We start from the raw sequence: 23,921 nt of genomic DNA on the forward strand, positions 1-23,921 counted from the left end.
TTAAATAAGTCAATTGAACCAGATGTAAGCTATGGCTTGTAAACATTATTTTAGAAGTATCTGTGTAAATGGAATAAAAATGATTCTCTGTAGCAAAGAGAAATGCAACCATAAGCCCTTTGAAGAATTTTTAGCAGAGGGAAATGTATTGATGGGCTTTTGGACGATTTATGTTGAATCCTTTGCCTACTTTCTAAAAAAAGATTGGATTTTCTGTAACAAATACAACAGCATCATCTTGTGGCTAACAGCCCAACATTGCATGATAAACTTGTAAGCTTACTTATAATAGAGGGATCTTTATTTTGGTTAAACAAGCCATAGCCCTATTGTAATTCCACTGGTGTTGTGAGAATAAACTATTGAAATCAATCTTCTTTCACATAGTGAGGTTGTATTGTAAGAAATAACTACATTTTATACTTGCTCTGCCTTCAGATGCCATTCTAATATTGCATTTCAAGGATCATGACTTGCTTTAATAAGCTGAAATAACAATAAATCTTTTGGGAGTGCATGTAATCCCTTCCTTTCCCCCCCTTTGCATAAGTAAAACACAGCTTCTTTCATCTGAACTGGAAAGCTATGATTTAATGGCTTTGGAATGCTATGAACCTATTGTTCGCATAATACATTGGGTTTGTTAAAGCCGTAAATTATAGTTTTCTGATTTGGATGAAATTGGCTTGTTCCTGCATAAAGGGAATAGCAATGTATCATTGATGCTTTGGCTTATTAAGCAGATATATGGTCAACTTGGTATGCGCTACCCAGTCATATTGTGATTTATTCCTCTCTTCCACTTAATAAATCTGTAAATTTAATTTGGCAGTTATTAGTTTAACTTAAATTTCTATTCTTAATCGCCATTTCAGAAATTTAACATTAAAATTGCTACCTATATTAGTGTACTTTGCTCTAAAGGAGCTGCTTGTTACTCCCAGTTTTGATGGGCTTTAATATTTGGCTCTCTAGTTTATAATTTTGATGACTGGACATTTTAAGTGGCAAAATCTGCACCAATTTCGGTGTGAAAAGTTCTCAAACCACCTCCCAGAACAGGCTCTGATGCCATCTTACTTTGCAGGTGTGCGTGCCTTTGACCTGCAGTCAAAATCTGGTGTAGTCTTGACTGATGGAAGTTCCATAAATCTTTTTTATTGAAAGTAGGATTAAATTGCAACAAAATAGAAAAGGCTGCCGAACTATTTAAATACAGTGAATGGCATGTGTATAAAGACAAGTATTTGCTACCCCCATTAATACAATGTGAAGTCATCTCCTACATGAGCTGAAGAGACTGTGGATGATGGAATTAACATCATTCTACCAGGGGGGCGTTTTATCAGGTTCGTCTGATTCACCAGTTGCGACCTTTTCTGGACTGGGACGCCCTACGCACGGTCACTCATGCCCTTGTCACCTCCCGCCTGGACTACTGCAATGCTCTCTACATGGGGCTCCCCTTGAGGAGCACCCAGAGGCTCCAGCTAGTCCAAAATGCGGCCGCGCGGGCGGTGTTGGGAGGGACTCGTCGCTCCCATATAACACCGCTGTTGCGCGAGCTGCATTGGCTGCCTGTGGCCTTCCGGGTGCGCTTCAAGGTGTTGACCATCATCTTTAAAGCGCTCCATGGCATCGGACCCAGATACCTTCGAGACCGCCTCCTGCCGCAGATTNAGGACTGGCCTAGGGGAAATTTTTAGAGGGGGTTTTAATTATATTTTAATTAGATCACAGTTAAATATTTCCTTTTTAATTAATTTTTAAACTTGTAATGTTATCTGTGTATTTTTTACTTGATTGTTAGCCGCCCTGAGTCCGCAAGGAGAAGGGCGGGATATAAATTTAATAAAATAAATAAATAAATAAATAAATATTAAAGCTGTTAATTTTGTTTTTATTTATACACTACAAATTGTACATATTTATTTATAGCATTTGTTTATTGACATATTTACAAGGAGCTTCTGGCAGTTTATTTCAGAAATCACCACTAGGAAACCAATGTACACTAAAGCATCAAAGGTGAACCAATCAGTGCATTATTATTATTAATAAAATATAATGCCTGTAATAATTAAATAACAGATATGTTGTTCCAATTAAACCCCAAATACTTGTTGGAAAAGCTCTGTTTGTTTCCACAAGGCAACTGTTAATTCCTGAATTGCAAGCAAACGAAGGAAACAAGAAATAAGAACATATTTGGATGTCTGGAAAGATATTTACTGCTGATGGGGTAATACAATAGAATTCTCCAGCTCAACGGTATATCTAGCATAATTTAGGCATAGTTACTCAGAGTCTCTTTTTCATGCTTCTCCCTCCATCTTGGCTCAGATGTGTCTTTCACAACATTCCTGTTTCTTCCATTCTGCCACCATCTATTAGGTGTTCCACTCCACAAAGGTGAGGCTAGATAAACCTCAAATGAGACTAAATCACAAAATAAGCACTACAATTAAACAACTGTAGAGTTCTGTTTTCCTTACCTCAGGGAGGTGGGGAACAAAGGCAGCTTCTCCCATTTGATTGTATTAGGTAAGAAGTTAAAGAAGGCAATTTCTTGATTGTATTAGGTAAGAAGCTGAAAAAGGCAACTCTTTAGCAGCTTGGGTGCTAATCCCCATAAAGAACTTGACAACATGTCACAAGCATTTTGAATTGTGTGTGAGAACCTATAATGTAGGACTTAGTACAAATATATGTACTTATGATGATGAGTGCCTGGTAAACAAATTAGCTACTGTATTACTTGCCAGTTAGAGTTTCTGGGTAGTCTGCAAAGATGGCCCCACGAAGATGGCATTGTGATGTGCCAGTGTGAGTAGCAATAAGAAGGTGAATTACTGTTGTGAGATCCTTCTGCTCTTGGTAGGATTTCAGTTGGTGCACCAAATGCCCTTTTGACCAAAACTTCTCCCTTTCCATCTAGTAATAACTATAAATTCATAAAGACCCCTAAACAACAGACTTACATTCTCAGGGGTAGTGCTTATCTCCCAAGAGATATCATTTGGGGGTGACAGAGAACTATGAGAAATAAAAAACGTGTCTTGCTTCGGGTCAGGTTCAGCCCCCTCAGACCTCAGCAATCATCAAACACTAAGATAAAACCTAAGATAGTATTCTTAGCTGGACTTGGAAATTTATCCTGGATTAGATGAAATTGGGGAAAGGCCTACCTTTGCCCATTAAGTGAAGTTGTCCCAAAGTGCTTTTTCAAGAGCAACTGGACTTTCTTGGTTTTTTAAAAAAAGACATTTAACTTCTCATCCAAGAAGCTTCTTCAGCTTTGACTGGATGGTGAGGAAATGGAAGGATTTATATTGCTTGGTCATTTGCATTCTTTTAGAGCAGGGGTAGTCAACCTTGGCTCTTTTATGACTCATGGACTTCAACTCCCAGAATTCTGGGAGTTGAAGTCCACGAGTCATAAAAGAGCCAAGGTTGACTACCCCTGTTTTAGAAAGTTGTTAAGGCCACTTGGGGTTTTGTCTGTGTCCCCAGGGTCAGGACAACCCCCCCTCAGGACAAACCTCCAAGTGGCCTCAACGACACTCTAAAAGAATGCAAATGACCAGCTGTCTGCAAGGAATATAAATCCTTCTATTCCCCACCATCCAGTCAGAGCTGAAGAAGCTTCTTGGATGAGAAGCGAAACTTCTTCAAAGAAAAACAAGGAAGTCCAGTTGCCTCTTGAAAAAACACCTTTGGGACAACCATGACCTGAATGACTGAGAATCTCCACAAACATTAAGTGAAGTTATTACAGTGGTTTTGATTTTTTTCTGTTATGTGGGAATATGTACTAATCATATTATGATTCGTATTAAAGCATGGTTTGGGGTGATGCATAGATTCAGGCAGTGGTGGGATTCAAATATGTGAACAACCGGATCTCTGTGTGGATGCCGCTTCCGGAAGTCCATTCTGGGTCTGGGCAACAAAAAAATTAGCTACCGGTTCTGCCGAAGTGGTGCGAACTGGCTGAATCCCACCACTGGATTCAGGGGTTGTGTCCTATTTCAGTAGGTGAGAGACTTGGCTGAATTCAATTAGAGGGAGAATGTATGAAGTGGCTGATGAAAATAAGGGGTTCAGTCCAACTTGGTAGATGAATAGAGATGGTGAAATTGGATTTTTTTTTTTTAATATTAGGAGACATCCTATTGTTAGGCAAACCAGCAAGGATCACCCTGATCTGCTCTAGTACATCGGGCTGTCACAGTGATTGGATTAGAAGGCTTGTTCTACTGCAAGACTGCAGAGCTAGTTCTAATTTTGTCATCTTTGAATTGTCCGAATCTGGGATTAAGATTGCAAACGTTGCTTCAGGGAGAACAAAATTACTAGTTTTAAGTGTAGCTTTAAATATTCTGAGCTCGCTGCTGAATTCTCATCAGACAAACAAGCTAATTATATCTTTTCTCCACTCACAGAGGAGTTGTAGGCATCTGTGCTAAAACAAGACCAAGAAGATTAGAAATTAATGACGGAGAAAGCATTGTGTTAGAGACAGTTAAGCAGTGGCAGTAAATACACGCCCCGCTGAGATCGTTTTGACTGATGTAGCAAAGGAGTAGGTGAAGTGCTCAGGCAGACTAATAGCCAACCTGCCATCTTCCCTTTTCTAAAATTGATTTAATGCGTTGCAATAAGAAGTTGCAGATCTGAAAATCCATAGTCTCAAGACCTTTGCTTTTAATCTCCATTGGGAAGCTCTTTTGGATTATGTTTCTCAGTGACTAAAACACAGGACTGTTGAGTGATTTCTGGATGAGACTTCTTTTACATCGTTAAATTCTCCTTATTTTCACAAATGCCTTGCATACAAAAATTGAGTCAGAGAAACACATTATGTTACCAGTTAATAAAATGATGAGCTATTCACGGAAAACAAAGCCTAAAGCGAAAAGATCTCAGTCTTTGCAGTTGACCTTATTAAAGTTTCACATTCCATGTGGAGGTAATCTTCAACTTACAATTGTTCATTTAGTGATGGTCCAAAGTTACAACAGTACTTGAAAAAAGTGACTTGTGACCGTTTTTCACACTTAACGACTGTTGTAGCATCCCATGGTCATGTGATCAAAATTCAGACGCTTGGCAACTGTCTCAGTTTTATGCATTGTCCCAGAGTCATGTGATCACCTTTTACGACTTTCTGACAAGCAAAGTCAGCGGGGGAACCCAGATTCACTTAACAGCCGTGTTACTAACATAACAACTGTCAACGCTGCTAACATCGGATGTTTTTGCATTGACAGCAGATGGAAATGTAGCCATCTTTTACCTTTTGCTTTTAGAGTTAGATGGTGCTAGGAGGGGGGATGTGAACGAGAGTCCAGCTAGACATAACAACACTAAACCTAGGTGAGAAACAAGGTTATTGTAACCAGAGCTGATAAGGAATTGGCCGGGCTGGAGAACTGGAGAGGGAGCCTGTGCTTCAGGCTAATTGGGGAATGTGATTTATGACAGTTAATTGGAGGAGGGAATTGTGCTTTGATACTATGTGCTCAAGGGAGGGGAATTCAGTTTTTGGCTTCGATTATGCAGTGCCGATATTATGCTACTCAAAATAAAGGTTCTTAAGGTAAACAATGTCTCGAAGTTCTTTTGAAGAGTTTCATTTGTCGGAACCATGACAACAACTGCAGTGATTCACTTATCAACTATGGCAAGAAAACTCCTAAAATAGGGCAAAATTCACTTAACAACTTTCTTGCTTAGCAGTAGAAATCTGGGGCTCAATTGTGGTTGTAAGTGAAGGACTATCTGTACTGAAAAACAGGGTACACTCTCTGATGCAGGAAGAGCATATACCAGTGATGGCGAACCCCCTTTTAGAGACTGAGTGCCCAAAAACTGGCCCCGCCTCCGCCCCCACCCCGCCCCACCCTGCCTGCCCGTAGGGCCACTCACCACCTCCAAGGCCCCCACAGATCGCCCAGGCAGCCCAGCAGCGCCATGGCGGCCACGCCCTTTGCACACGGCCCGCAGCATCAACTGTGCGCGTTGGGGCGTGAGGGCAGAGTCTTGTCTATGCTGCCTGGCTGCCATGTCCTTGGCTGCGCTGCTCCGTGTGGGCTACGCTCGGGGGCGACTCTCCTTCAGGGAGGCTGCTGGTGGGGTCGCGGGCGGAGGCAAGGCTGGGGCAACAGCATGTGTGCCCACAGAGGGCTCTGAGTGCCGCCTCTGGCACCCGTGCCATAGGTTCGCCACCACTGGCATATACTCACTTTCAAGCTAAAGGGATATTTTTCTGGGCTTGGTGCTAGGCTAGATCTCTAAAAGTTTACTGAATCAGGCAACAAAGAAAGGAAGACAAGGACAAAAGCAAAAATGGTTTGAATGAATGGAATGTTATAGTAACTAAATACAGCTATAACAATTACTGTTGTTTTCATCTGCTGCAACAAAAAAAAAAATCTCTGTGGTGATAGCTTTTTGAAGGACCCTGGGACTACACATCTCATGTTAAGCACAGTTGATCACATAGTGTAGATGACTGCATGTGGGTGTCTGTTGTTAGGAAATAAAAGGGATCAGCAAGGACTAATGGATAAGTATAGGATTTCTTGTGGAGGGACCCGCATACAAATCTCCATTGAAATATGGTAACTGTGGGCTAGTGTCAGTGCAAACTGGCACTTACACTCAGGTGGCAGACATTGGCTGAGCGGAAAACGAAACAGAAGCACTGGCTTGAGGCCTACAGGCAAAAATGTGGAATATAAAAGAAAGGAATAAATTAAAAAATACTGTATTGTTGATAAAATAATTTTAGTCCTGCTATTATTACCTAGACCACGGGTGTCCAACTCGCAACATCACATGACGTGTCATGACGTAGCGCGACTTTTTTTCCATTGCCGGCAATGGGGTGGGCGCAGTTTCGCTATGATGCCTCTGGCCCGCGGGCCAGCAGTTTGACACCCCCTGACCTAGACGTACAGGTAGTCCTTGACTTACAACAGTTCATTTAGTGACTGCTTAAAGTTACAACATCACTGAAAAAAGTGACTTATGACCATTTTTCACACTTATGAGTGTTGCAGCATCCCCATGGTTGTGTGATCCAAATTCAGACACTTGGCAACTGACTCATATTTATGACCTTTGCAGTGTCCTGAGAACATGTGATCCCCTTTTACGACCTTCTGACGAGCAAAGTCAATGGGGACGCCAGATTCACTTAACAACCGGGCTACTAACTTAACAACTGCAATGGTTCACTTAACAACTGAGGCAAGAAAGGCCATAAAATGGGGCAAAACTCACTTAACAAATGTCTCACTTAGCAACAGAAATTTTGGGCTCAATTGTGGTCGTAAGTCGAGGACTAACTATACTCTGTTATGCATGCCTGTGACAAATCTCAAGTTGAAACAGTTAAAATGGCAATGTGAACCTCTAGAGCAGGGGTCTCCAACCTTGGCACCTTTAAGACTTGTGGACTTCAACTCCCAGAATTCCTCAGCCAGCAAAGCCAGCAAAGCTGGCTGAGGAATTCTGGGAGTTGAAGTCCACAAGTCTTAAAGGTGCCAAGGTTGGAGACCCCTGCTCTAGATCAGGGCTTTTCAACCAGTGGTACGGGTACCACCTGTGGTACTTTGGCACCTGGCAGGTGGTACGCGACCATCCTAGAAAAGTAGTGGGGGAGGGGAATGAGCTGAACCGGTGGTAGCACCGCACAAGCCTGAGCGAGAGATGGCTGGAGCTGCAGGGCTGTCAGGGCTCAGCAGAAGCGCCAGGATCAGTGCCGCTTTCCAGCTGATCAGCGCTTCTTCGGGGCTGTCAGGGCTCAGTGGAAGCGCCAGGATCAGCACCAGGCTCCAGCTGGAGCTCAGCGCTGATCCTGGTGCTTCTGCTGAGCCCAGAAGCGCCGATCAGCTGGAATGTTGCAGGATCTCCAGGGTCTTGTGATTCACATTCAGATGCTTGGCAACTGATTCATATTTATGACGGTCACAGTGTCCCAGGGTCATGTGAAGTGACCAAAACCTGCTGCAACCACCCAGCAGACAGGGGAAATAAAAACCAAACACTCCCCCACCCCTCCCCCGCTGCCAATCCTCAACAGAAATGCTCACAACAATGAAAACCTCAGACAGGAGGAAGAGCGCCGCTAGGTGGGCAGGCAGGTGTCTTGCTCGGCTGTGGCTTGGGGGGCACTTTTTTCAGTGCCATTGTAACTTCGAACAGTCACTAAGTGAACTGTTGTAAGTCGAGGACTACCTGTGCTTTATCACTTTTTTCCTATTTTTTTGGGGGGGGTCAAGTTTTTGACACCTTGCTAGGCGACTGGTGGTACTTGGATATTGCCATATCCTAAAAGTGGTACAATGGATGAAAAGGTTGAAAAGCCCTGCTCTAGATATCATAAATAAATGGAAATTCTTTAGGTATTATGGAAAAAAATCCCTTAAAATGTTTTTACTTAGAAGCCTTGTTGACAGTGCAGCTCCTGCTTCTAAGTAATGATGCTTGGGGCAACTGGTAGACAACAACAATGGGGACCTTTCACTGGGACAACTATGCCAATTAATGGGTGGTTCTGAATTGTCTGAGGACTCTTGGGCCTACTCCTAGATTTTAAAGACCAAGGGTAAACTGTTTCCAAATCTTTCTCTTCGGGGGGAAAATGCTGAAGGTAGAACTAATTATGACTCTCCCACCAGGAAAGCACCAGCACGGTGCAGAATGTCCACAAAAAAGTGCAAGAGCTGGAAAGAGAACACTGTGGCTGTTCGGAAGCCTTGAAGCGACAGGCCAGCGAACTTCAGTTCGGCGTTGAGAGGGAGGCTCGACTTAGGAAAGAACTTGAGGTAAGAACGTCACCAAGGAATGAGGTTGGTAGCTGATAGCTGCCTTCCGTTCTGTTCCTGGGGTTTGTTTCACTGCAAAGGAGCTATTGATAGAAAGGCGACCTTGTCAAGGCCCTTTGGAGTAAAAGACGATAAGGCAATACCAGTGAAAGGCCTAAAGGAAAGAAAAATGTTTTAAAATCAGCTTCTTCCGTAATTCAAGTCAGATAAAGGAGGCTTTTCTCGTTTGCACAGCTTCCGTGTAAACCGGTTTATAAATCCCTGTAAGAGGCCTTGGGCTTTGGCCAGAAATTTCCAGTCACAGGAGAGGTAGATTTTGGTCAGCTCATGTTCTGTTTTGCGTTGTGTTACATTCTGTTAGTACTTGGCTTTGTCCTGATACAGCCTCTTATTGATAATTTTTAAAGAAGGGGTTTTATTTCAAAGGTTTATCTGTTAGTGGTTCAGGCGTTAGAAACCAGGAGGCTGTGAATTCTAGTCCCACTTTAGCTACAAAGCCAGCTGAGTGACTTTATGGATACAGATACAGATATATTCAATAAAATGGCAAACGGGTACAGGGAAGTGATACCCACCTGCCAGTTAAATGGATCCTGTTGATTGACCGAGGTCTCCCTTTTCCTATGTACCCCTTGGAGGAAGTCTGTGGCATAAGCAGTAATTGGCTAAATAGATGAGGCCTGAACTGCTACGTGAATAACCTCTGAAATAAATCAGCACAAGGCAGCATTCTCCAGCCCGATGCCTTTCACAGCTCCCATCATCCACAGTCCAAGAAATTATAATTCATTATAATACAGGTCACTGGTAGGCAACCTTGGCTCTTTTATGACTCGTGGACTTCAACTCCCAGAATTCTGGCTCAGGAATTCTGGGAGTTGAAGTCCACGAGTCATAAAAGAGCCAAGGTTGCCTACCCCTGATACAGGTAGTCCTCAACTTACAACCAAAATTGAGCCCAAAATTTATATTGCCAAAGTGGGAAATACGTTTTGCCTCATTTTACAACTTTTCTTGCCACATTTCTTAAGTAAATCACCTCAGTTGTTAGATTAGTAACACGGTTGTGAAATGAATCTGGCTTCCCCATTGACTTCGTTTGTCAAAAGGTTGCAAAAAGGGATCACATGAGCCCGGGATGCTGCAACTGGTTGTCAAGCATCCAAATGTAAATCACATGACCATGGGGATGCTGCAACGGTCATTGATATGAAAAACAATCATAAGTCACTGTTTTCAGTGCCATTGTAGCTTTGAACGGTCACTAAACGAACGGTTGTAAGTCAAGGAGTACCTGTACATACAGAGTGTATCAGGCTGGGTAAGAGTGCCAGGAATAAAATGGGGAGGGTAGATACAGAGATAGGATTCACTCCAAATCATCAGTGTGCTGTTATAACATATTTTATTTCTTAGAACACAAAGAAAAAGAGGTGGGAAACAATTTACAGAGTCCCTGGAGAGTTTTTAGTGAGCAACTACTGTAGTTTACTGTGGCTTATGGATCTACAGTTCAGGGATAGTTTTTTTTAAAAAAGAGCAACAATTAAAAGATAACCCTTTTTATTATGCTAATATTGAATTAGGAAAAACTTTCAAAGTCTGGAATTACAAAGGAGATGAAATGAAATGGCTTGTGGTTCTGGTGAAGAGCGGAAAAGATTAACAAAGGCATTACATAACACATCCTAGCAGTTTGAGATAGTTGTTGCCCAATCTTACATGGAAAGTCCTTTAAATTTTCCAAGAAGAGGATAATCTGAGTATTGGGGATTATTTTAAATGCTCAGTTATTTTTCTTTTAGGCAATTAAGGAGTTTTTAAACCCAGCACAGGTCAATCTCATATCAAAAGGAAATGTTGCTTTAGTGTTAGTGTTCCTTTGGTGCCCTCTAGTGGTTTTTGAGGTCCATTGGAGAACATTTAACATCTCAGTATCCTTGATTCCTCAGTTTAACATTTTTTCAGCCTTAACACATTTTCAGGCCTCTATTACAACTAGAAAACAGCTGATATGCAATTTGCATTTCTTGAATGCACACTCTCTTGGCTTAATTTTTGTTTCTTTTTCTTTTTGGTTTTGTCACGTAGCGTTTATTATGTATGGACTTATTAAGTAAACATCCAATATCTGGGATTGAAGGAAATATTTTAAAAGTTTATGGGGAGGAGATAAGAATTTATAGTCTGAATAAATTATTAGGTGATTATGTTTTATGAATTAAGAGGCTGCCAGCTCAGTTATCTGGAACTGGAGTCCTAATTTGATTTATTTACCTGCCAAAATCCTATAAAAGTGAAATGTGCTGTAAATAGAAATACCCCCTTCTGGCTTCCAAAGATTCTTTTTAATGGAGTTAGCACATGCTGCCAAACAACTTCTGCATGGACTTTATAAATAAGTCTTTATTTTTTCCAGTGTCTTGATGTGGATGGTACCATTAGGAGCTGGAAGAAATAATGGGTCTTAATGTGTTTAGGTGTGTATGTTTTAACTAGTATGGATGTTATCCGAATACAAAATTACAGAGTTGGAAGGGACCTTGGAGGTCTTCTAGCCCAACCTCCTGCTCAGGCAGGAAACCCTATACCAGACATGTCAAACACAACGCCCGGGGGCCGGATGCGGGCTGCGAAGTGGTTTCATGTGGCCCACGAAGCCATCCTGGAAACAGTGAGGGAATGGCCCCCGCTGCCTTGGCCCTGGCCCAGGCCGGCCGGGAGCCAATGTACAATTTTGTGGTGGCCATCTTGGCACTTGCCCCGGTGGACCATGTCTTGGCACTTGCCCCGGTCCCACCCCTTTCTGCCAGAGACCCTCAGATCTGTCCCACTCCTGCCCAGGCCCCCATAGGCACCTTTGACGCGAATGATGTAGAACTGGCCACGCCCACCCAGCAGGCCACACCCACTCCATCCACGCCCACCCAGTAGGCTGCACCCACTCTGGCCACACACCCCTGCCCCCCCAGGGCAACCGCAGTGCTGATGCGGCCCTCAGTGAAATTGAGTTTGACTCCCCTGCCCGATACCATTTCAGACAAGTCAGTGTCAAAACAGTTTACCCATTTCTTTTAGAAGAGCCAGAGAATCTTAATTTTGTTTCAAAGAAAAACTAGGAATAAATTTTTAAGCAATCCACTCTGAAAATGTGTATTTTTGGAACAAAATAATGACAAAGTCTATTTATTTGTTAGCTCATAGCTCCTAGAACAGGCACGTCAAACTGCCGGCCCGTGGGCTGGATGCATCACGCCGAAACCGTGCCCCACCCCATTGCTGGCAATGGGGGAAAAGTCGCAATATGTCGCACGACGTCACGTGATGTCGCAAGTTTGACATGCCTGTCCTAAGGACTAAGGAGAAATTTCCTAATAGTGAGAACAGTTAACCAGTGGAAGAGCTTGCCTTATAGAAGCTGTGTGCGCTCCATCACTGGAGGCTTTTAAGAAGAGATTAGACAGCCATTTGTCTGGAATGGTACGGGGTCTCCTGCTTGTGCAGGGGGTTGGACTAGAAGATCTCCAAGGTTCTTTCCAATTCTGTTATTCTGTTCTGTTCATGTCTTTGTTAGATTTTCTACAAGTGCACAGGTAGTTATCACTTAAAGATGGCGATTGAGATGGGCAACTCTGTTGCTAAGCCTCCTGGTTGTAAAGCTTGATGTTTCACGACTGCGCCAACTTACGATGAGAGTTGTGGCAGTTCCATTTGCCTTCATTAGGCAAATCCTGTGTGGTTGCAGTGTGCTGTGGTCACCGTGATTTGCCATTTGTGACCTGCAGGTTTCCCCATTGGCTTTGCTTGTTGGAAGTCAGCTGGTGATCATGATTGCAGGATGCTGCAGTGTCAGAAGACCCAAATTATGATCATGTGATGCTGTAATGCAGGGGGGAATGGCTGGCTGGGGAATTCTGGGAGTTGAAGTCCACAAGTCTTAAAGTGGCCAAGTTTGAGGACCCCTGCTGTAATGGCTTTGACAATGAGGACCTGTCATAAGTCCTCCTCATTCAGCGCTGTCATAGCTTTGAACAGTCATTGAATGTTGTTCAACAAGGATTACCTGTATTGATTATTGAGGCTATGTAAACCATTTAGAGGTGTACTTCATGGAAGCCTCTCTTCAAAATTCAAATTCAGGGTAGTTACCACAAGAACTGTTACATGCCATGAACGTATAGGTAGCCCTCAACTTACAACTATCTGTTTAGTGATTTTTTTTGAAGTTACAATTGCACGGGAAAAAATATTAGCATAATAAAATATAATAAATATTAACATAGTAAAATATAATAAATATTAGCATAATAAAATATAATAAATATTAGCATAATAAAATATAATAAATATTAGCATAATAAAAAGAGTTTTCCCGTGACCCTTTTTCACACTTGCTACTGTTGCAGTGTCCCAGGGTCATGTGATCGCCTTAAGCAACCTTTTGATGAGCAAAATCAACAGGGAAGCCAGATTCATTTAACAACCGTGTTACTAACTTAACAACTGCAGTGATTCACCTAACAACTGTGGCAGGAAAGGTCGCAAAATGGGATAAAACTCACTTAGCAACTGTCTTGCTTAGCTACAGAATTTTTTGGGCTCAATCGTGATCATCTGCCTAGGGCAGGGGTAGGCAACCTTGGCTCTTTTATGACTCGTGGACTTCAACTCCCAGAATTCCTGAGCCAGCCATGCTGAGGGGAAAGGGAGAGGTTTCCATGCTGAGCCTTGCTGGCTCAGGAATTCTGGGAGTTGAAGTCCATGAGTCATAAAAGAGCCAAGGTTGCCTACCCCTGGCCTAGAGCTATCTATATGGATTCAAGGGCAATTGACACGTGGACCATCCTGCTGAAGTGGCGTGTGCTTTGAGCCATGTATTTCAAGGGCATTTTACTGGCATTCTGAAATGCCTCTCTGAATAGTTTTGCACAGATATTCTTTTATTATAAAACTCAATTTATAATAAAAAAAAATGGAGAGATTTAAAAACATGGCCACAGTAGAGAAAGTGTCACAACCATAGAGGCCAAAGTTAAGCAAAATAAAATAACCCTCAGTGGGTTTTTAAAACAGAATACGGTAGATTAAAATGTGTTTGAGATCAGTATATTTGTATGATAATTGATTCTGAATATTCTACTACTACGGCATATTCAATAAAGTTCTTAGGAAACAAATATCTGGTTATTTATATATGAGAAGAAGACCACTTAGGTATGCTGAATGTGGCCCTTGTAAAACTTCACAAAACAAGATAAATTTCATGAACCAATCTGGAAGTAGTTAGGAGCCAATGCAGTTAAGCACAATTTGGATTGATATTAAATAGTACTTTTAAACCGAGAGTTTAGGGAAGTACTTGAGATGTGTGCGTTGTTAATTTCTTATTAACTTTTTTAACAGCTAGCTATGGCCAGAGTAAAAAAACTGGAGGAAAACATTGAGGCCGAGAGGGCGGCACATCTGGAATCCAAATTTAATTCTGAAATAATTCAGGTAAATTGAGAAAAGAATCATATGGAATCGATAAGTGCATTGCAGGCTTTTTGCACACCTGGATTGTTGGCACATGTTTAATTGTTTTACATTGAATTTTATGTTTTTGTGTATGAAATGTAATCATCTTTAAAGAACAATTCCTTGAAAGTATTTGGACAATTGGTTTGTAACTAATTAATAAAATAGAACGTGCTGGACAAATGGGAGGGTTTTATGCCTCAATCGGCAAGGCAAAGTGAAGTTTAAAACACCTCAGGTTGATTCCTAAATTGATGTAGCCTCACTGGTCATCATATCAGGCTGGATCAACAGTTATTCTCCTAAGGTTAAATCTGTAAATTATGATTCAAGGGTGATAAATAGAGTCGAGTTGGCTATAGGACTATATTTGTTGCCTTTGTCATCATTTGTCTGTTTGTCTTCCTCTGATGATATCAAAATTCATCCTAAAGCAGAATTCCTCATAATTCAAGTTCTGTAACTAGCTGCATATCCTGCTTTCAAGTCTAGGAACTGAACTGAATTCTTAAAGCTGATCTGGAGAAAATGACAAGGGACTGGAATAACTTGCCTTTCGAAGTTTTGGGTGCTCCATCACTGAAGGCTTTCCAAAAGAGACTGGACAACCATTTGTCTGAAATGATACAAGGTCTCCTGCTCCAGCAGGGGATTGGACTAGAAGACCTCCGTGGTCCCTTCCAACTCCATTATTCTATGTTCTATGAATGCCTCTAGAGCAGGGGTGTCAAACTCAATTTCATTGAGGGCCGCATCAGCATTGCGGTTGCCCTCGGGAGGGCCGGGTGGGTGCTGCCAGGGTGGGTGTGGCCTACTGGGTGGGCGTGGATGGAGTGAGTGGCCTACTGGGTGGGCATGGCCAGCTCTACATCGTTCGTGTCAAGGGTGCCTGTGGGGGCCTGGGCAGGAGTGGGATAGATCTGAAGGTCTCTGGCAGAAGAGGGTGGGACTGGGGCAAGCACCAAGGCATGGTCCATTTCTTCATTCCTCACAAAGGGTGACACCTCCCCAGCATGCACCCAGGGAGCGGGGCCGACGTGGCAGGGGCTGGTCCCTCGCTGTTTCTAGACGGCCTTGTGGAGCTAAGACTGAATGCGTTTCAGCATAGATGGCCACCACAAAATTGTACATTGGCTCCCGGCTGGCCAGGGTCAAGGCAGCGGGAGCCGTTCCCTCACTGTTTCCAGGATGGCTTTGCGGGCCACATGAAACCACTTCACGGGCCGCATCCTTGTGTTTGACATGTCTGCTCTAGAGGGATTTTGGATTACAAATACTAAGGCAAAATGCTGCCCAAAGGATATCATGTCGCTTTTCCATCTTAGTCATGAAATATATATGTTTCCGAGCAAATAAATCTTAGAAGCTTGCCATGTTGATTCTACATGCTTTCTCAGCTCTGTGTCAAATTCTGAACCAAGGCCCTGTGAAGGAATGTGTTTAAACCTGTGTCCTAAATAATTTATATCATAAGATCTTTTGCCCCACTGCCAAATACCAGAACGCTGTACAAAACACCAGCCTTTTGTGCACTGTTTATCCAGTAATAACTAAGAAAGATGCATATTTCCTGAAAAAAAAAAAAGCTAAGCAGTGCTGATAAGCATTTTTTTTTCATCAATTTTCTCTCTCATTTTTTTTCCTGTGTAGAATCTGTTGGATCCAAATAATTCTTTTCAAATGTTTTGAACTGTTTGCACTGTGGTGTGTACACGTCTCGGTGCTTTGATTTTTCTATTGATCATGCTCCAACAGAGTCATGGTTAAGGGCAGCAGAAGCTGACTCTGATTGGGCAAGTGGGATCGGAGAATATTATACATGGCCCTGAATTCACCCATTCTCTTAACCGCATTGTGATTGCCTGTCAACGTTAATCCGAGTTCATCATAGCCAGTATTTCTTTTACCTAACTATGGTGATCGGGTGGTTGAAAAGCTACACTTATCCTGGACTTTATGTATATAAACCTCTCTCTCTCTCTCTCTCTTTCTCTGTATGTGGAATGATTTTGGCCTAGCCATTTTGTCTTGCCTCATTTTGATCTGACAGAAAGCGAAGCTCCGCAGCCTCTTGTAATCTTGATTGTTGTTCTCCTGTGATTTTTGCAGTTGCGGATCCGAGACCTTGAAGGAGCTTTGCAAGTGGAGAAGGCCAGCCAAGCAGAAGCAGTTTCTGACTTGGAAATGTTCAAAGGCAAATTTAGAGAGGTGGAAAATGCCTATGAGAGAGAGAAGCGAAATGCTCACGACAGCCTGGAAAAATTCGACATGTGAGTGGCTTCTTTCCTGACTGAGAATTGGCATTTGAGGGGAAAGACTCACACCAGTCCACAAAATACTCATCTGTTCCCCCCCCCCTATAACTCACACAGCACAGAGCGGATGGTGACTTTAAATGGGGTGATGTGATATGGAGTTAATGGAGTTGCTGTGTGATTTGGCCCCTGTGTGGTCATTTTTCACAATCCTAAAAAAATTCCATGCCTACGGATCCCTTTTAAGACTTAGGCTGCAATATTTCGCCAAGTGTTTTGGTTTAACTTGTAGATTGTTCAGTGCTTAAGCAACGCTTAACAGTTTGTGAAACCTTTGGAATTTTCAATATTTCGGCATAAAGATGACTAAAATGTGTCATGTTCCACACACATATGTTCCAAAACAATATAAAGAGAACCCAATTAAACAAATTACACTTGTTCATTTATTTATTGAGAAAAATGAACCAAAGCTTAATTGGATTTTCTGATACATTCTCTGATATGTACCCCCTGGAATAGCCTTTTGTAGTGATACTAAAAATAGATGTTGAGCATTTGGGACAATATTTAGCTCCCTAAAAAGCAATAAATGTTAGTTAAATTAATATTTGAAAATATGCAACAATTTTATTAATAAACTTTATAGATCTCTCTCTCTCTCTCTCTCTCTCTCTCTCTAGATATAGATTCATAGAGTTAGTCTTCATTCTAAAAGGGCTATAATTGACTACTACTGATTTAGTATAATGTGCAAAATGAGAACTCAAGTTAGCGTTTAAAACATTTCCTTCCTTTCTTTTTTCCACTCTTTCCCTCCTCCCTCCCTCGCTTAGGAATGTTAAAACAAACCCTCTTCCTGCTTGTAGGAAGAGTTAGTACAGGACTGAGTTAATTCATGCCAGGCCAGAATTGGGAAATATAGAAAATAAAATCAAAATAAAAAAATGCAATAATGTACATTAAAGAACATGTTGAGTAAATCTTTCTGAATTTTCCTGTCTTGATTTTTAAAAAAATGGTCTCACCCCACACTAGAAGTTATCTTACAGAATTCTTTCTTTAATGTATCTGGTATTAAAAAGACACTACCAATTCCCTCCATGTTATTTTACCCTGATTACAAATAGCCCAACTAAAATATTTCATAGATAACATCAGACACCATTTTTTTCTTACATCACTCATCAGATATTGATCAGATTGTTCTCTTCCAGGATGTTGGTTTCAAGCTTCAGACAAAATATGATTTATTGATTCTTTTAGATTTCTAAGCGGATCTGTTAGTAATTTTCAATATGTTAGTCCAGAATTGCAATATTGTTTGAATATTCTGTTAAGTGATAGATATGTATATTGCGGTAGAAACTGAAAAAAAAAACCCCATAAAAATTCTCCTTTATAACTATACTCCAAATGGTTGCTGTCTTCTTATCAGAATATCCTTGACAGTTTACTACTGCAATACATCAAAGCAGTCCCACTGGTGTAGGAAGGTCTGTGTGAATTCTTTCGCTAGAAGAACATAATATTAGCCCTGCTGAATTCATGTTGGTAATGCAGAAGGATAGCAAGGCTTGACGATGGTTGCCGTTCCCCTCACTTTATGGTTCTTATACTTTAAACAAATGTCTCTTTTCTTCGATATTGTTTTGATATTGGAGAAGCTCTAGCAGCAGAGTTTGCCACCATAGCTAGGAGCAAGATGTGAGGAGAAATCTTCCTGTTGGTGAAACCCTTCCTAAATTCCCTGAAAGAGAAGGAGATAACTCATTGTACAGACACCGGAATAGTTTCTCTGTAGTTGTAATTATAGCAAGGCCCAAGAAAGCAGTATTAGAATCTCCACATGTGAGTTATAGACAATAATACACGAGCCTGTAAGTTGTTTCTTAATTCCCGCTTCGTCCCTACATTTGGATTACATTTTTTCATGTTATTTTGAAATGTATTCATTGTAAAGAACATGAAATGAACACAGTTTATTACAGGTAGCCACAACCACAATTGAGCCCAAACTTTCTGTTGCTAAGCGAGATAGTAATATCGTGATTTTTTCCCCATATTATGTTCTTGCCACAGTTGTTAAGAGAATCACTGCAGTTGTTAATTAAGTATATGGGTTGTTAAGTGAATCTGGTCTCCCCATTGACTTTGTGTGTCAGAAGGTCACAAAAGGTGATCGCCTGACCCTGGGACACTGCAACCCTCATAAATATTGGTTCATATAAACCAATTGCCAAGCATTTGACCACGGGGATGCTGCAACGTTGTAAGTGTGAGAAATTGGTCATAAGTCACTTTTTTCAGTGCCGTTGTAACTTCGAACAATCACTAAATGAATGGTTGTAAGCTGAGGACTACCTGTATTTCAGATTTTACCTTTTAGCTAGTCAAATATATTTGATGCCATTCAATGAGTTTAAATAACCGGAATTTGATTATTCCCAGAAGATGTACTGGATTATTAGAACAGTTAAATGCTACCACATCCATTGACCCGTTGTGCCCAATTCACCTCATAGAAATGTTAATATATATTGCTGGTCCATGTATGATATGCCATGCGCTAAATAAATAACAACCTATAGCTGATGACTGTCTATTGGTATCTCAGCATTTCTTTAGATTTTTTTCTGGTTTTCTTAAATGTTAGCAAAATGATAGCATAGAAATATTGTTGTTTCATTGAGAAGAGTATATAACATATTTAAATCTTTTCAAAAAATGCTGGGCTGTCTTTTCAGGTTAGAAAGGGAGTATCTAGCTGCAAACAAACATCTAAACGAAGAGATAGAAGAAAAGAAGAAAGTAATTAAAGACCTCTCTGAGACACTCCAGGATAATGAAAAAAGTTACAAAGAATTACAGGCTGAACTTTTCCTGGTAAGAGAGAAACCTTGAGGCATTTCCTTTATTGGGGGTGAACATGCTATGTTTATTGCTAGATTCTTTTCTCTTTTCTTTAAGAAGGCCTTTCTGTAAAAAAGCATTCAAAAGGGTGTCTAATCTTGGCAACTTTAAGACTTGTAGACTTCAACTCCCAGAATTCCCCAGCCAGCTGAGGAATTCTGGGAGTTGGAATCCACAGAGTTACCAAGATTGGACACTCCTGATTTAAAAGATATCCTTTGCCTATGTATATCAGACTCATAACCAAGTCTGTTCTTGAAATAACAATTTGTAAATGAATAATGTGGCCAGCTTGACAGGGTAAGTGTAGAGTTTGACAATGTCCATTAAGGACCAATAAAATAGATGTTGTAATTAGGGAAGGAAGGAGTATGGGTGTTTCATGTTGCTCTCTGAGTCATTGCGTTACACAACTCTTTGCATGCTATGGATACACTACTCATGAATCTGCATAATCACTAAACCTAACCTTTTAATTTGCATATTTTACCCTCAAAATAAGTTTATCCTGAATCTGAATGCGGCTGTCTTGAGGTTTGGCGCAGCTTTGCCAAAGAATCCATGATTGGTTTGCACCAAATACATGAACAAAGGGAGTTTATCTACTGATCTGGAATTCAGTTATTCAGGCTATGTGAATGGATTCTTGGGAATATGAAAAAAGTGATTTAATTTAAAGTGTTCTACTGTAAGCAGTTTCTGACCCCTTTTACTATCACCGTGTGTAATCAAAATTCATCATGATTCCCAAATTGTGGAAACTTTCTACATTTCATTAGGTACCAAACTTAACTGTGAGATGTTTGTAATGTTTGTTAAAGATGGCTATGGATCCAGATCCTTGCAGGGTCTTAAAATGAAATATGCAATGGCTCTTTAAACAGCACCCGTGAAACAGCTGCATTTCATCAGCTGAACGGGAAGGAAAAGGGTTCTGTTCCACATAATATTCTCAATATCATTTTTAATTTCCTATCAATTAAGTTGCAAAATAGCTAGGAGCATACTAGTAAGGGGAGCCTTGTTTAGTCCAATATTCTGTTTCCTGTGGTAGCTAGCCATCTCTAACTACCAGAAACCTAAAAAAGGGTAACAGCTACCTCTTCCTAATGTTTTCCAGCTACTAATAAGAAAGAAGAAAACTACATTTTATTGTAGTTATTGGAGCCTTATCCCTTATTTGCCTAATCCCTTTTTAAGCAGATCAGGTTGGTAGCTACCATTGTATCCTGCAGTAGTGAATTCCATTGGTTAAATAGGTAATGTGGGAAGGCATATTTCTTTTTGACTGTCTTGGGCCTCTGCTTCATTGAATGATTATGTTTTTCAATATTAAGAGGGAGAATTCTTTCTAATTAGGTGACAGGTGTGGCCAAATAGATGGAAAGATTTTTTTAACCTTTGAGCATTCTGTTTTTCTCACTACAACTTCACATTAATGCTGTAGTTTTTTCCCCCACATACCCATCATCAATAATAATTCTCTAAACTAAGCCCAGATGCTACAGATTTAAGTACTCAGTGGCTCCATGTTCACATACAAGTGGACTAAGAATAAAAGAGATTTCCAAGTCCTTAACACTTAAATATTTGTTTCTTGATATCTTTTCCTTACATTTTAAAGCTAAATTTGACTGCTTGTTTAAAAATAGATTGTTTTTCAGAATATTGTTCTGCTTTAAAACAATTGAAAAATCACTCAAGGAACGACGTTTGTTAGATGTGAAATAAATAAGGGTTTTAATAGTCATGTTATCAAACCTATAATTAAAAAGAAAGTAATACAAATTAAAAAGAAAAAGAAGAAAAGAGGACAGAGAAAAAAATAGAAAAATAGAAACAAAAGAAAAAATAATACCATATAGTAAAGAAAAAGAACAGATATATACAAAGATATGATATCACCCATCATCAATATAAATGTAAACAATTTTTGTAACTTATTACTTTCTCTTAAAATACAACAAATGATCCCTTCTTCTCATATCCCATTTTTAATCTATAAACAAATCCTTAAAACCTTATTGTCCTGATCAGGAAAAGGCAAACCAGAGATAGCAACATATCTATTTTAACCTTGATCAGATAAACCAATTTTATATTCCTTCCTTTTACTTTTAACAATCTTGTTCTCTAAAAATGAAGCTGTCTTCAGTTCACCATTTCTTCCTCAGAAGTGCCAGGTTTTTTGTTTTTAATGCTATAATCAGTTGGTCTCATTTTTGCACTGAGCTGCTTAATTTAGTATAATGTATGGACTGAGAAGTATTTAATGTGCAAGAGCAAGATAAAATTTGCTGCTCCCACATTTATATTGGCACCATGGAATATTGTTGAGGAGTAAGTAATATGGACCCCTTTTTTCCTCCTTGTACATGCTGGAAGTAACAATGTAGAAAGTGTTATTTAGCTGGTGGAGGCAATATGTGTATTTTTCCAAATGTTTATTTGAAAGAAGCTACTTGGCAGACCTTTGTGGATTGTACCACTCTTTGGTTAATCCTGTGTTGTATCTGTATTTTTACTTGTAACATTAAGGTAAAGAAAACAACACATGCTCCGTAATATAACATCTTCCAAAATAAGGGGGAACAATACTTGCCTAAGAGCAATAGTTCTCATAAATTGTCACTCCCCCAAAGTATAGAGTCAGATCATCTGTAGGTGCTGTCTACTAGAGACCTTTGTCTTCTCTAGAAATATCCTTGCTTGGAAATACCGCTGTCTAAAGTTCTTGAGAGGATATGTTACCAGGCCAATCTCCAGGTATTATTATTTGTTCTCCTTGTTCCTTAAGAAAAGTATCAAAAGATGCCAAAACAATTTGTACCTTGATGTAGACTCAAAATCTTTGGAGGGTGCTGTATATTACTGGCTTCAGAAGGTGTCTGCTATTATTCTGAGAGTTCCTGGAATGCTGAAGGGATGTGAATTGGTATATGTTTCTCTGTTAACATTAATATTAAGTTAAAAAATTCCTTTTTGGCAATTCACTCTAGTTTGAGTCTATTCCTTTCAAATCCTAGCATACCTATTGGTTCCTGGGTTGCCAACAGAACTTTACCTTCAGATTATTACTATTAGATAAGCTTTCCTCTTTTTGCGGATCCGTTCTTGCACAGGGCTATACTATGAAAACAGTAAACTGTATTTTCTCTCTGATTTTGAAGAGAGAGAGAAAAGATGTACTCCCTTGCTTTGTTGGGGGAAAAAATGTTCAAACTTTAAATTGAACAATGGAAACCTCAAGTCGATTCATTGTTGGAAAAGATTTAAATGCACTTCTCCATTTCAAGAACCTTCTGTGGATCAAAGGTTTATGTGCTCTCATGCTATTTTATCTGCCCCAACTGGTATTAAACCTCTTTGTGGTCTCATTCACTGACCATAATTTGGATACCCTTTAGCTGCTTCTAGTCTATTAAGTATGGAAGCAATTTAAATTCATATACTTTTAAGACCAGTTAGGGGACTATTACAATTATCTAGTCTGACCTCATATGCATACTGGCTAAAAAATTCATCCTGGTTGAATTGAAGTGTACCTTCCACAGAGATTTCATATTTCATTTAGAAACTCCATGTAGCAAGTTGTTTGATAAGTGGTTCACTGTAATCATCCACAGTATATGAAATTTAATCTCTTTATTTGTAACTTTTGCTTTCAGGGATTAAAACGTATTTCATAATGTATTTGCATTGCCAAGGACTCCGAGGGATTCTAATGCAATTGTGAAGCATGATTGAAGGATATAATTAGGCCACGGGATTAAATACTTGCCCCATCTTTCTATAGGTGATTTGACCATGATTAAAGGTTATGCCTTTGCTTTGGTTACTTTTGCCTAACACTAAATTCTTACTCTAGTTAATAAGCTGTGATGACTATTAGTAAAATGAATGGGAAGAACTGAAGTGGAATAGGGCTTCGTTCCAAGGCCCATTTTCAATTGCTTCAAATAATAAAAGGAATTATAATATTAAATAATTTCTTTAATCCTAGACCTAGAAATAAGCTGGATGAATGGTTGCAACCAGCCTGGAGATACTGTTTGAAGGCTAATTTTTTTAGATCCACTTCATTCTTGCTTCACGTTCAGTTTTGGGTTCGACATGGACATGGTTGCCTTGCAGGTAGATAGGGCTGCCCGAGCTTGCTTGGTTTTTTTTTGCTGACATTTCATTACCCTAACTAGGTAACATTATCAGTGGTAGTAGGGAGTTGGTTTGTTCTCATTTTAAATTCTAGTGGCTTGCTCTGTTGGTATTGATGGGAGTGGTCTTGGTGGTTCTTCGGTTGGGGCTGTTTACTGTTTGGCGGCTTTTGATTATCTAATGTTAATCTTGGTGTTGATTGCTGGTGGGGAGGTGTTTTGGTCTTTCTGTTCCCTTTTTGGCT

General features: G+C 40.2%; 1 protein-coding gene across 1 annotated transcript in view; it reads left to right on the forward strand.

The window, feature by feature from the left end:
• Positions 1–23,921, forward strand: part of CCDC171 (coiled-coil domain containing 171) — a 183,881-nt gene that overhangs the window by 17,507 nt on the left and 142,453 nt on the right. Inside the window, exons 7-10 of the mRNA XM_029284871.1 lie at positions 8,691–8,837; positions 14,241–14,333; positions 16,464–16,624; positions 19,357–19,495. Coding sequence (XP_029140704.1) covers positions 8,691–8,837; positions 14,241–14,333; positions 16,464–16,624; positions 19,357–19,495 — 540 coding nt within the window. The remainder of the gene's footprint in view (positions 1–8,690; positions 8,838–14,240; positions 14,334–16,463; positions 16,625–19,356; positions 19,496–23,921) is intronic.

Source organism: Protobothrops mucrosquamatus, unplaced genomic scaffold (genome assembly GCF_001527695.2).
Source record: "Protobothrops mucrosquamatus isolate PMUCROS unplaced genomic scaffold, P.Mucros_1.0 scaffold1045, whole genome shotgun sequence".
NCBI classification, from domain to species: Eukaryota; Metazoa; Chordata; class Lepidosauria; order Squamata; family Viperidae; genus Protobothrops; species Protobothrops mucrosquamatus.